The sequence below is a fragment of the Pocillopora damicornis genome, chromosome 10, assembly GCF_964200805.1.
Source record: "Pocillopora damicornis chromosome 10, jaPocDami1.2, whole genome shotgun sequence".
In the NCBI taxonomy this organism is placed as follows: domain Eukaryota; kingdom Metazoa; phylum Cnidaria; class Anthozoa; order Scleractinia; family Pocilloporidae; genus Pocillopora; species Pocillopora damicornis.
The window spans coordinates 11,745,865-11,760,300 of record NC_142679.1 but is presented as its reverse complement, the minus strand read 5'-3'; the positions used below and the strand labels follow the sequence as shown (position 1 = coordinate 11,760,300).

Below are 14,436 nucleotides of genomic sequence, written 5' to 3'. Positions count from 1 at the left end.
GCATCGTAGCACGCGTGTGACTCATTTTCATAATTACTTGATTGTGACGTTTAGTTCGTGAGACCTATTTCTTCAAGTCACGGGAAAAACGGACTTTCTTTCCCTTTTCTAGACGTATGACAAATTCTAAAGAGATGATAACAAGTTGGAATGCAAAGGAGTTAGCTGCTGCCGCAAATTGGTTAGAAAATATGTCTCTAGATTGGATTGTTTTAACGACGGTTGAAATGCCTTGCTTGGGTGGATAAATATTTCACAGCCCTTTGTTTTCACTACTGAACCATTACCTACAATGTAGTTAGAGATAGATCTGGCCATGTTTCTGGTGATGTTTTTTGCCCATCATTCGCATCTTCGGTTTAGTATTTGAGTTTACGAAAGTCTTCCTTCCTCTGGTGATTAATCCTTTCAAAAAATGATAATTTGCATTTTGCCTAGACATCTTTAAATTATAAGTGACAACCATCTTTATTTCCGTCGTTTCAAGGTTATGACAATAAACAAAACGATTCCGTGAGTGTTCAATGCAGACAACATGATTTGGAATGTAGTATCTAGAACACTGAAATGTTCCTTTTTTGTTAAAAACCCCTTTGAAACAATCTCAGTGATAATTCACTCAAACGGGTTTTGTCGGAATGAGATGAATTATATTTGTTGCGGATTTAGTTGGAGTACTTTTTTAGCGGATAGATATCAAGGAATAAGTCTTGAAACACAATATGAAAGAAGTACTCTGAACCCAAATCAGCCTCAACTTGTTTGCATAATAATATCTTTGTGCCAAGCAATCCTTCCAGTTTTGACAGCTTAGTAAAAGGTGATAAATAGATATTGAAAGAACATTATTTTTACCTCCTAAAGAAACTGTGCAGTCTGCTATTTTGATAGTCTTGATGAACATTTGTAGGACTGGTTTGTAAGAGATTGTGTTTTTTTGAAGGATATTGCAAAGTAAAGCAGTTGATTATTTCTCAGGGGCTTTTGTTTTGGGTGAGGGTTGAGGAATGACCTTCTCTATTTAAGTATTCAGCTACCTTCTCAAAATGCTCTTTGAAGTTTCTTCTTCACAATTACTTATTGAAATTCCTAGGATGTGATCATGAGTTGTGTACAGAGATGACATATACATACACAGACTTCATTGAGCATTTCTGGAGGGTTTTTCAGCATCAATATTGAAATACAGAAAATAGTTAAATAACAGAAAAATGTCATGCGCCCAAACTTATTTAAATGTTTCTTTAAGACTTTTGTGTCTTTTATTTGGTTCCAGTTCTTGTTCAGGCTGTTCCATATTTTTACACTACAATAGGAGTATTCCTAGATGGAACTAAACAATAAATGAAGCTGCACTAACTATAACTCACTTTTTTCAGGTCTAGACAATATCAACCTGCAACACATGGTAACAGTCATGAAAATCATGAGAATACTGAGTCAAGTGAGGTATTGAAACAGTCAGAGACACCAGAATGGGAAAAAGCAAGGCAAGCATTAGCCAAAATGAACCCACAGATTTCTAAGTCACCTGTAAAGTCTTCAACCAAAGCTAGCAATAGCAACCCTAGCGGTATGACTTCCACCATCCAGCAGCAACCAATGATGTACCCACAGTACTATCAACAATATTATCCACCATGGAATGGCTATAACTATCAGTATCCTTATACAGGTTATATACCACCTTACCCTATGCCTCCTTCACAGCCAAATGTACGTCCACCTCCAGTAAGTGTTTTTGTTCATGTTTGTTTGTCTTTTGCAGTGGTAACAAAAGTGATAAAAGGCTTTTTTATATATTTGACAAGCCAAATTTGGACATAAAATTAATCCTCCCCCCAAAAAAACTGTAAGGCCATTTTTCTGAGTGGCTATTTCTCTTCGTTGTTAGTTACACATGTGTCAATTTAGCATTTTACTTGCTTTAACACCCATGGTAGAGTGACATTATAACCAATTTTTTTTCTAAATGAGCATAGTGTGGTTGTATACATGTATATATATGTAAACACTATTTGATATTGTATGCCTCTCTCTTTTAGCCCTATCAACCATCACCTCCTTCAGTACCTTCATCAACAGCAAGCAGCATAAACTCAACTGAGAACATAAATACCACACCAACTGAACAAACAAGTGATCAGAACACCTTACATGAGCACACGAAACTCAGTACTTATCAGCCAAGGCAGCATTGGCAAACCAGAAATCAGCAGCATCCTCCATATTCACCTCAAAATGAAAAGGTGAACTATAAAATTTATGTTACCTATTCCATGTACTTTTTCCAGTGAAAAGGTGTCCAGGTACCAAACAGGGAGTAAATTTTTTTTTTCTTTGACATCGCTTACTTTACTCAGTAATGCTGTGACTTATTAGAGAACCCAATAAAGCAAGATTGCTCATTGTGGTATTCCATTTAAAATTGTGCCTTTTTGGATGTTAATTTCTGTTTTCAGCCATATCATTTATGTTTTTTTGTATCATGATGTTCTACAGTTGTATATTTGTCCTCACTTTAAGGTCATTTTCATTTTATCTTTAAAACAGTCTTTACTCTAAAACCTCTTTAGAATACAATTTTCATAGATTTCAATATAAATTTTGATACTTAGGAGGAAAATAACAGAGAACAAGAAAGCAGGCATACTTTTGTACCTCGGCAGCAACGTAGTTCCTATGCTGATGCTTTAAAGCACCAAAATGATGAAAACAGCAACAGAGAGCAAGGAAGCAGGCATACTTTCATACCACCACAGCAAAGAACGTCCTATGCTGATGCTTTGAAGAATCAAAATGATGAAAACAGCAACAATAATAAACAATCATTTTGGAAACAATCTAATCAGTCAAAGTGGAACCCAGGCTAGTAAACTCCATAGCTTTTAAAGAGTTATCCCTGATTGTCTGACAAAAACACTCTTTCATTTAAAACTGAAGGATACACACACACACACACATAAGTAAACCTCAGCTGATCAAAACAAGTGAAAACTCTTACAGTGGTTGTCATTAGACATTTTATTTGAAACAACACATAGATAGGACAACTCTTATTGCAAATAACTTCTTGCCTTCCCACCAGAAATTGCCAACTGCATTTGTATATTAGGGGGAGAGTGCTTGGCATAACTTTTCAGTATCATTTTCCTTACTTAGACTGTGATAGAATTTTAGTGTGGGTTATACGTCTCTAGAGAGTCCCAGAAATTGATCAAACTTTAGAATCCTGACAACAACGGAGCAGGAAGTGCTGAGTTGAATGATTGTTCTCTTGATCTTTTTTCACTCAGCACTTTACAAAAATTTTGTAAAAGGTCATGAAAAGTAAAGGAATTTCGTATTCTCAAAAAGAACTAATCCTGAAAATGTTTGATTTTGCCATTTCAACTGTTGACATTCAAGTACTGAACTTCATTAGGTTGCTATTTGTTAGTTACAAACTACAAGTATCCATTTTGGAAAGGTTATGTTGTTTTTATCATTTTAACCCACAGGTGGAAATTTGAATAATAATAGTTTTTCGTCACCAAATGCAAAGAAATTTAGACCATCTTTTGAGAGAAGGGACAGTCTTTCACAAGATGAACGTTCAACACCTTTGCAGACAGAGCCTCCAAAAAAAAGAAGCCCTAGTAGGAAGCAGCAACAGCCGCAACACCAAGAGCAGCAGCACATGAGAAAACCAGAGAGACAAAAATCCCCACCCAAAGAGGATACCAGGTTAGTTATGCTTGTACTTCACCAATGCTTTCATATAAAATGTGTAACAGGATACCTTGGGTTGCCTCTTGTAAATGTGTACTTTTACTTTTGTAGAGATGAACCCTCACTGTCAGCTCAAGAGTGGCCACCAAGTTTGAGGTATATTTCTGTTAACATGAACCTTTGATATTTTTGTATTCTCTTGTATTGTTCTTAGGGGGCCTTTAGAAGAAGTGGAATCAGGAGTGGTGGCTTGCCATATTCAGACTCTATCGATTTTCTGCCACTCTGCTATTGTCAACATACTAACATTATCAGTGGAGTGAGGTGCAAAAAATGTTTGATGTCTGGGTTTTGACTGTAAAATAAGGTTGTTGTCAGTGGTAACCTTCCATGTTTCCAATAGTTTATAAACAACTCCCAAGAGCCACGCAACCAACTTTAAAATGTGAAAGCTTGCCCAAAGAGGGAAATGACACTTCACTGGAAACTGAGCCAGTTACTATGAGAACATCACATTCTAACCTTAAAACATGGTGGTCAAACTTCTGTCACACCTCACTCCAAGTTTTGCATACGCTATATGTTGTCTGTCATATTAGTAGAAAGCCAAGAGGTACAGGAATCAATATTTGCTAATTTATTGGCTAGAAGTCATTTTTTTGCTTTCCTATTCTCTGATGAGTGCCTCACCAAAATTCAATCAAACTTTAGGATAGTCTCAAAATCTCAATGGAATTATAAAGTTCTTTGTTATTTCAAAATAGGGAATATGTGCAGAGAGCATTTGAGAAGTGTGAAACAGAATCTGATAAAGATCAAACAGAACAGTTCCTGAAGAATATGCTGACTTCACACTTCAGAGATGGCACAGCTTGGGTAGTTGACTGGGACAAAGAACCTTTGCCAAGGTTAGAAATGTGTTTTAAAGAGACTCTTAGGAGTCTCTGACTGTGAATATTGAGAATCTGTCTACAGATGCAAAATTCTGTAGTGCATTCCATTTTTCCTGAAGGCAGGGTTCGCACGCGCCTTGAAAGTCCTTGAAAGTCCTTGAATCTCAAAATAAAAATTCAAGGCCTTGAAAGTCCTTGATAATTGTAGTCAGTGCTGGAAAGTCCTTGAAATTTGTAGCTAATTTAATCCAACTTAGATTCTAGAGTGCCTTATCTGAAAATATATGCAACTGGCACAAACGTAGCAACACATAATAGTAAGATACAAATAACAAACGATCGTAACGCCACTCCGCATGTCGATCAATCGCCCATATCCATTTGTCCTGTTCTTGGTCCTATTAATCACTCTGATTGGTTGAATGTCTCGAATGTCAAGGGCCAATCAAATGTTTTGTACTATTCCCTCTTTCTGAGAAAAGCCATGTGCTTTGAGTGCTTTCCTTGTCTGGGTTAGTGTTGATTGTTTGTGTTTTGTTTCACGAGGGAGAGATTTAAAACAATGGGCAAGTGTGTTTTCAGCAACTTGTGGCTTCAGAAATCACTGTATAAAGATTGGCTTCGAGAAGTCAAGGGTGACAAGCACAAGGCACGATGCATCGTGTGTATGAAGGATGTTGACATTTCGAGCATGGGAGAGTCAGCGCTCACAAGTCACTTGAAAGGAAAAAAACATCAAACACTGACATCCCAGAATAGGTCATTAGCAAGCGTTTCAGATTTTTTTGGCGTTTCTTCTCAACAACCAGCAACTACAAGTGACGATGCCAAAGAAGTTTCAAAATCCGCTTCGTCTGAAAGTGGCGAACACAACACGCTCAACCCCACAAAGTCTAGTACTACGAGTTCATCTGGTTCATCGGTGATGGAAAGAATTGTCACTCGTGATGAGACTTTGAAAGCAGAAATTTTGTGGGCATTGAAGGTGATAATGTCTCATTACTCCTATAAATCATGCGAAGGTACGAGCAAATTGTTTCAAGCGATGTTTCCTGACAGTCGGATCGCGAGTCAGTTTACATGCGGAGAAAAGAAATGTGCATACTTGATCTGTTTTGGGCTCGCTCCACACTTCAAACAACTTTTGAAGGACGTTGTGAAAAAAGAAGAAGCTTATGTACTTATGTTTGACGAGAGCCTGAATAGCGTGTGCCAGTCAAAGCAAATGGATATTCACATTCGTTCATGGAATCATGACAAACACGAAGTTGAAAGTCGCTATTATACCTCAGTGTTTATGGGGCATGGAACAGCAGAGGACATGCTTTCTCATTTTCGTTCAGGCATAGAAGGAATTCCTCTCAAAAAAGTTTATCAGGTAGGATGCAACTCTCGTTATGTTTGGGTAATCCATGAAATTGTTTGCAAGATATGCAAGTCCGGCAAGGAGAGAGGACTACACCAAAGTAACAGGAAACTCACTGTTTGCTTTGAAGTTCTGCAAACATAGGTGGTTGGAGAATGTCTTGGTTGCAGAACGTACACAGAGTATGTGGGACAGTGTTGTCAAGTATGTTCAGAGTGCAAGGGCAGGAAAAGTTCCACAGCCACAGAATAAATCCTTTGAAACTGTACAAGAGTTTGTTGCAGATCCCTTTACGACTGCAAAAGTCGCTTTCTTCCTATCAGTAGCCAAGCAAGTGACACCGTTTTTGACACTCTATCAAACTGACAAGCCTATGCTTCCTTTCCTGGCTACAGACCTGTACAGCATGCTTGGGGGATTAATGAGAAGATTTATTAAGACCACTGTTATCAGTGAAGCCAAAACCCCATTGAAGCTTACAAAACTTGACCCTGCTGACTCCAGCATTCATGCCTCTCATTCCAAGATTGACCTGGGGTTTACAGCTGACAAGAAGATCAAGGAGTCGATTGCAAAGTCCACAGTTTCAGAGAAAAGAGTGCTTCAGTTTCAGATGGAATGCAAGGAGTTCCTTATGAAAGTAGTTTGCAAACTGATTGCCAAAGCACCAATTCAGTATTCCCTTGTAAGGAATATAAATTGCTTAGATCCAAGAAACATGATGAGTGACCATGATGTTTCCATCACAAAATTCAAGAGAGTTTTGACTACCCTTGAAAATGCCAAGAAAGTCCCGGAAGGTGAATGTGATTCCCTTTTGGAACTATTTAGACAATTCATTATGGAAGTCCCCTCTTCTTCTCCGTCGGAGTTCAAAGACTATGATCCTAACAATGATAGACTTGATTCCTTTCTGTATCTTCACATGGGACAGAAGCGATCCTACCAATCATTGTGGAAAGTAGTCTCAGAGCTACTGATATTATCACATGGCCAGGCCAGTGTCGAAAGAGGATTCTCAGTCAATAAGCAACTGGAAGTCGAGAACCTCCAAGAGCGCACCTTCATTGCTCAAAGGCTGGTACAAGACCATGTACAATCTGTGGGAGGTGTCCTTGCTGTTTCAATCAACAAACCACTTCTTTTGTCAGCTGCAGGAGCTAGGCAGAAGTATTTATCATATCTTGACGAACAAAAGAGGAAGAAAACCTCTGAGGGTGTAGAACTGAAGCGAAAGGAGCTAGTCGATGAACTTGACGAACTTAAAAAGAAAAGAAGGCGTTTAGACAGTGATGTTGACAATCTTGTTAAATCGGCAGACGAGTTTGCACAGAAAGCAGAGGACACTGGGAAACTTGTGTGGATTACAAAGTCAAATAGTTTGAGGAGAACTGCAAAAGAAAAGGAGATAGCTCGCAAAGACCTTGAGTGCAAAATTGCGAATGTTGTGGATGAACTAAAAAAGGCATACACTTTTAGCTCGACTTAAGCTCGGCACAATCGCTACTATGATAAGGTGAACATTCTTTTATTTTGCAGTTGGTGGAGTCCTTGAAAAATAAAAAATATGTCCTTGAAAAGTCCTTGAAAAGTCCTTGAATTTTTAGTCCAAAAAAGGGTACGAACCCTGTGAAGGGCTTTTTATCAAATAGTTCTGTCACACTGTGCTTTCTCCAAAAAATGGAAAAGTTCAAAGTATACAAAGATGGCTGTTGTCTCCCTTATCCCCCATGTCAATAAAAATTATGCAACATCAGCAACTTCATAGAAAAGAAAATTTGATGAATTTAACTACAATGCAAGCTTTAAAATGGCATACATATGTATATATTGATTTCTAAATGTAAATACCAGAATTTTTCATAGGCCTTGAAATAGGTGAGGCAACTGTTCATTGGTTGGCATTGCATTTTTGTTATTAGCCCAAACTCTTTTCAACCTGGACATGTGGCTGAGGTGGGCTGAAATAGAATATTGGAGGAATTAAACCACAAGGATAAGGCCTGAAGATGATATATATTATGATTTGTAAATATACATGGCAGACCTTGTTATAGGCCTATAAAGTTAACCTTTATTTTACTTGTGCAAAAAGACACAAAGTACATTATTTCAGTGGGTCATAATTCAGACTTAAACTTAACAACATGACAAGAAAATTTATATTTTCAAAAAGATAAAAGGACCATTTGCTAGTACACAAAAATTTCAAAGCAGGAATGCATCCTGTTGTGGCATAGGAAGGTGCTAAAATTGCATAATTTTTCATTGTTTAACAGGGGGACAACAGCCATCAAGGTGTACTTTGAACTTTTTAAATTTTCTTGGAAAGCAAAGCTCAACAGTATGTTTTGATATAATTCTTGAAAAAGGCTCATCAAAAGGGTCCTTTAGGAAAAATAAGATGAATTAAGAGATTTTGCAACTGTTGGCAGATTCTAGATATTTACAGTCAGTGGCTCTTAACTTTTTGTTGTTTTTATTCCCTTGAATAAAATAACTAGTGTACATACTTGTTTGGTTTTTATTTTTTACTCTCTAAGTTACAATTTTAAATGTTTTCTTTCTGAAGGCAATCAGATAATATTATTACTTAGTTTTCCTGAGAAAAGAAAGTGCTTTTGTTTAAAGTAGCCAAAATTTAAAGCAAGAATGAACCCTTTTACTCCAGAGATCTTTTTTTTTATTCTCCCCTCTAGCTGCTGCACCTGTCCTTGCTAATTAGTTCTGAGAATTTAATGTTTGATCAATTAGTATTGTTGGTTGATAAGTTTGATTATTCTCATAACCTGTTTGCTGGATAATATATGGATAATGTGCCTTAGGGAGAAGTTACATGTGGATTAATTTAATCCAACAGTCTGAGGAGGTCGCCCCCAGAAGATAAAAAACTCCCTAGATGGCATCCTTCAAGGAGGAGGTCGCCACCTGTTCCTCGAAGAAGAAGGGAAAGGAGCAGGAGTTTATCACGTTCTAGAAGTGGCAGTAGAAGTAGAAGTAGGAGTAGAAGCAGAAGTAGGAGTGTTAGTCCTGATAGCAAGACAAGGACAAAAGCATTTGATCCTAAACGACTTGGAAAGAAATTGCCCAAAACTAAAGGAAAGGGAGGAAAACCTCAAAAAGGGAAGAAGAATGCTAAAGGGTGAGTAGCAATAAGTGAATACAATTGTTTTTTCATTTCGCACTCCTGACTCCTGTGTACAATGTATAGTCCTGCCACCATAATAAACAGGACTGCCTTGCACTTTTGTTAAATTGTTTTGATCCAAGTCAAAGTGTATATGCTTGGCAGTTCATGAGAACTGTTTGCATTTGTTTGTTGCAGGCCACAAATAGCAAATTACAATGCAACTGCTGACCCAAAAGCTCAGGAAAAGATACAGAAACGTGCAGAGAGATTCAAGTCAACTTTAGCCCCTCAAAGGCCCATGGCAACTAGTATTTTAAACACCATCCATTCTTTGGTGAGAGTTGCCTTACATTCCTTTAGTAAAATATCATAAAGCATATGTGTAGTGCAGCTCAAAGATAAAAGAAGCAAAATATTTGTGTAAAAAGTGCCTGGTTAGTGTAGAGGACCAAACACATACTAGTCTTGCCAGACAAGCATACATGACTACTCTCAAGTGCATTTGAGTAATTGGTGCTAGCTGATTGTTCTCTTTGTTGTGAAACAGTCTTTATTTATTTCGATAGGTATTGTATCTGTAGTCAAAACTGGTGGTTAAAGTGCACCAAATGTCTGTTGATCATCTTGAGTTTCTTCTGGCTATGTTTGTTTGTTCATCACTATGGTCCTGTTAACTACACACAGTTTTTACTGGTCAGCAAATTTTCATAAAGGTTTGCTTGCCAAGAAATGGTGCAGTACCATAGGGTGCAACATACTTTAAAGGAGGAAGGATGTCTTTAAAAACATATTATTTTGAGCCTAACAACATCCAAGAACTTATATCCTCAGTGTTCTCTCTGTATACATGAATGGCTTTTCCTTGTTTGGCTATGATCTATATGTTCATTGGTTCAATTGTGCTTACCAATAGGGTTTGTTTTTTATTCATTTGTCTTTCTAATTTTAGTCATTTGGTGAAGATGGTGAAGAAATGGATTGGAGCAAATATCATGTAGTTGGAACATGTGAAGACTTAGAAAAACCCTACCTCAGGCTTACTTCAGTGAGTTTTATTAAACATTTAAGTGCACCCTTCAATTCTATAGTTGTCTCTTTGTTCTGAATTTTCATCAACCCTTTTAAAAAAATTGTTAGTTTGAAGGCTGTGTGGAAATAATTCTTTAACTTACATTCAGTTGAGTAAACATAAAATTTGATAATAGTGTAACCCTATAATAAACATTACCTATTTTGCACAACTGTGCATTGATAGAAATGTCTGGAACTCATCTAGGGATTGAAACACTTTCACATTTACCTGTCTGTTAGAGTCGTGTTTGGAACTATGGCAGTCAAACTGCAATTGCAATTTATAACCATTTTGCTAGTTTTCACTCCTGTGCATGTCATGTGAAACTTTATGCCAATATAATACATGTCATACCTCTTTGAATTGTTTTCAGTTGAAATTATGGGTACATATATGAATATTCTTAGTGGCCTGGAGTCTTTGAAATCACACTTTACATGCGGTTTCTTAATAGGCACCAGACCCCTCCACTGTTCGTCCAGTTGAGGTACTGGGCAAATCTATGGAAATGATCAAAAACCGTTGGAAAGAAAAGCAAGACTACACCTATGTTTGTGAGCAACTTAAGTCTGTCCGTCAGGATCTCACTGTAAGTACATTGAATATGTGTTTTGATTTGAAATACAGTCCAGAGAGGGTGACTGTGAAATTTTCTGTGATAGGTGCAAGGGATTAGAGATGCTTTCACTGTACAAGTCTATGAAACTCATGCCAGGATAGCCCTAGAGAAGGTAAGAACGTGCTACAGGGAAAAATTCATTGTAAATAACTAACACATTCTGTTAACATGAAATTGACCAGTTTTATAGGTTTACATTCAATGTCAAGCTTTCTGATACAAAAACTGTTCTGATAAATTGTTTTTGCTAATATCACTTGAACTTCTATGAAGTTAATTGTTCAAGATAAGGGAAAGGAAGAATTGCATACAGTAATGTTATTGACAGATGCAGTCGTAATATACAGTTTTGTGGGTGACATTCCAAATACTTAGATTTTTGATTAAAGGTAACATTTAACATTCATCGCAGGCCAATGCCAATTCATGTTATTCAGGTCATAACTATAATTTTCGACCTTTCAGGGAGACAGAGAGGAGTTCAACCAGTGTCAGACACAGCTGAAAGCCTTGTATGCTGAAAATTTGCCGGGAAATGTTGTAGAGTTTACTGCCTATAGACTGCTTTATTATATTCTCACCAAAAATACATTGGGTATCCTTGATTTCACGTATTGTCTTATTTCATATATACAGTCTCGATTGTGGTGTTTGTTGACTGAGTGGCTTGCTCTGGGGTGTCTTGTGTACATAGAAGCAAAAGGTGGCATTGTAAGCTTGCACTTGTTCACCAAGCTACTGTCTGTGACTTGAATTTAAGGGGGCATGGGAGAGTGGGAAAGGAGAGGCAAGATGGCCTCCACACATTCTTTCACCACAATTTCAAGGCTAGTATTTTGAATCTTGAAGTTCGTTCTCAAGATGCAAAAAATCCCGTTTTCTTCAGAGTTGTGTCCAGTTGAAGGTGCAACTTCAGTTAGTTTATATGCATATAATCAGACTTCTAACCGGCTATGATAAGACTCAAGAACAAAGGAAAAGGCTTTATACTTAGTGTTAACGGAAAGCAAATGATCCTAGGGTATTTTTATGTTTCTTTCTGCAACAATTTTGTTATACCTACAAGTAAACTGATTGCAGTGACATCTTCCTTGACTGTAGGTCTCAGATCTGACAACAGCCTTGGCTCATTTGACAAAAGAAGAGAAAGCGGACCCGGCAATAAAACACGCATTATTAATACGTTCAGCTTGGGCTTTGTCTAATTATCACACTTTTTTCCAGCTCTACTTGAATGCACCCAACATGTCAGGCTATCTATTAGATCTCTTTGTACAGCGCGAGAGAGTCCAAGCTCTGAGGGCCATGATCAAATCGTGGGTTGTTTTTGTGTGTTATTTTCTGGGAAAATGGCGATCTGTTCATTCGTTAATTTTGAATTTTAAAATGTACCATTTGTTTTTTAAGAAAAACCTATATTCAATTAAGGTGAAATTGGTCATTTCCACTGGCTGCTGTTCTAGTGTAATTTGTAAGGAAAGGCAAAAATGAACCGATCATCAATCTCATTTCCCAGATATTTTAGAGCATTTTTTTCTGACTTTGCCGATACTCGAGCTGATGTTTTCCACATTCAATTTGTGTTCAAACCTCCACACATTGTCCCTCTGATTTGTTAACTTGAGGAGAATTGTGTTTGCCCCTTTTTTTCTAGTCTTGTGGTCTAAGTCATAAAAACATGCCCTAAGATGATGCATGATATATGGTTGTTTGTGTGTATCGTAGTAGTGTCATCGTTGTTTCTGTGGTTACCTTTTTAGTCATGTTTGTGCCTTCGGACCTAAATTCGAAGGATTATTGTATGTAGCTATGAGTTCAATGTTTTCCTGTGCAAGGCCCAGGTGTCATTAGGGTGTAAAACATTAGTAATGCTAAACCTTCACAAACTGTGAAGCAAACCTTCGCACTGTGGTCATGTGATTTCCCAAGATTTTCCCACTGTACTTACATCTTTTTGGCCTTCTTGCAAAGAGTAGCATTTACCTATTTTCTTGGAGGATATTTCCTTCGATCCTATCGTTTACTTACATTAAAGCGCATTTTTCTTGCGTGCGTTATACTTTGTCCAGTCAAAAAAAAAAAGACGTGTATTGGAGGAATTATCCCTGGAATTAGTGGGATGTGAAAGTTGGCACTGTGAGAATGCTGTAAAGCATGGAATATTTATGGTTTTAGTTGTTGAAATGATGTTCTAACTTGTTATTTTACTTTCTTTACTCCCTTGTGCTTTCCTACTCCTGTCTCCTGCTGTGCTGTGTGTGCCGCAGATACCGTCCCACTATACCTGCCTCCTTCGTTGAATCCGAGTTAGGTTTCACTGAAGATGGGCAGTGTCTCAAGTTCTTACAAGATCTAGGCGTTATCTTCACCGCAGATGATACCAAGATCGACTGCAAGCTCTCCCAGGGAGTCCTGACAGCGAGCTGACCTGTCCCGTCCCGTTCCGTGTCAACCCGTTCCGTCAAGTCTTGGATTAGTTAGGGAAAAGCAAATTTGATTTTAGGCGAATATGCAGTAGGCACTCTTTAACTCTAGGCCCACTTCATATTTGCGACCAGGTGTTTCTGTTGGTATAGGCAAATGTAGGTCTACTTTTAACTAATTTATTCTGTAAATCCTTCAAGAATTCCGTGAGAACTCGCAGAAAGCTATAAAGCGAGTGTTTTGATTAACGCATCACCCGTAAGTATTGTACTGAAGTATTTTTCTGGCCGTCCAGTTTGTGAAGAGATTGGTTACGTACCGTATGTGCAAGTTGCTGATGTTGCTGTTCCCTGACTGCTCTCGTTTGTCAGACTTTGTCTTTTTCAGGCCACAACAAGCAAGAATGGAAATAATCTTCCTCAAGACTGGTCTGTATATCAAGTTCAAGAAAATTAATAATTCAAAAGATCTGTATTTATAGACTATTTCACAAATAAATCTGAGATTTTTACTAATCAGCTGTAACCACTCTTCTCCTTGTTTTATTGTTTCCAACTTGATTACTCAGCCTTTGACAAAAATTAACGTTATGTAACGAGAATCTCAGACCTGATCTTCATTTCTCCACAATAGCTCTTCAAACCATCATTAATGATCCTGCAAGATTAATAATCATGCGACGCGGGGTGAGGGAACAAGGCGTCTCGAAATCAACTGAGGAGATGGTGTGCTCTTCAATAAGACATCAATTTTAGTGCTAGAGAAGTCGGAAAGGGTTGTTCCACCCTTATCTCCCTCTCTTCTCTTAACGGCCTCCGGCTAAATGTAATTTCATAAAAAGACGCTACATACGGCCCATGAATGCTAAAAAATATCCCAAATGCGCCGATTAACATTTATTTTCACTTAATTGAGATATACAGACCGAGAGTCAATTTAGATGTGCAGTTTTAGAGCTTCAGTCATAACCCTTATCCATTTAGTTCGTCTTATGTCAACAATCATAGCGTGGTCTGCCTGTAACGTAACATTCAGGACAGTGCCAGACTACTCGCCCGCGAGTAGTCCGTACAATCCTGGATACCTTTATTTTGCTCAAGTCAACTGGAAACTTCCGTGATTTTAACTGTTAACGTGCGACAAACTGAAAGCCTTATAACTTCATGTCCCCATTTCCCACTGAAAATCGATTTTTGGTTTCCTTTTTAAATGAGAAAATTT

The 14,436-nt window shown here is 37.8% G+C and overlaps 1 protein-coding gene and 1 pseudogene across 3 annotated transcripts; both read left to right on the top strand.

The window, feature by feature from the left end:
* The first annotated feature begins 12 nt into the window (after positions 1-12).
* On the top strand, positions 13-13,730 carry LOC113678477 (leukocyte receptor cluster member 8). 2 transcript variants are annotated; one of them, XM_027195361.2, is made up of 15 exons: positions 13-181; positions 1,380-1,731; positions 2,046-2,249; positions 2,619-2,868; positions 3,501-3,726; positions 3,823-3,867; positions 4,476-4,619; positions 8,831-9,112; positions 9,296-9,434; positions 10,050-10,145; positions 10,627-10,761; positions 10,835-10,903; positions 11,257-11,386; positions 11,900-12,107; positions 13,059-13,730. In XM_027195361.2, exons 1-15 carry the CDS (start codon positions 117-119, stop codon positions 13,216-13,218), a joined length of 2,505 nt encoding a protein of 834 aa, XP_027051162.2. In that variant the 5' UTR covers positions 13-116; the 3' UTR covers positions 13,219-13,730. The 2 variants fall into 2 exon arrangements, with proteins under 2 accessions (XP_027051162.2, XP_027051161.2); XM_027195360.2 differs by lacking the exon at positions 13,059-13,730 and having other exon boundaries at positions 11,900-12,676.
* On the top strand, positions 5,136-7,561 carry LOC149038924 (uncharacterized; annotated as a pseudogene). The gene has a single exon (XR_016180269.1). The product of XR_016180269.1 is annotated as an uncharacterized LOC149038924 (transcript).
* Positions 13,731-14,436: the final 706 nt, after the last annotated feature.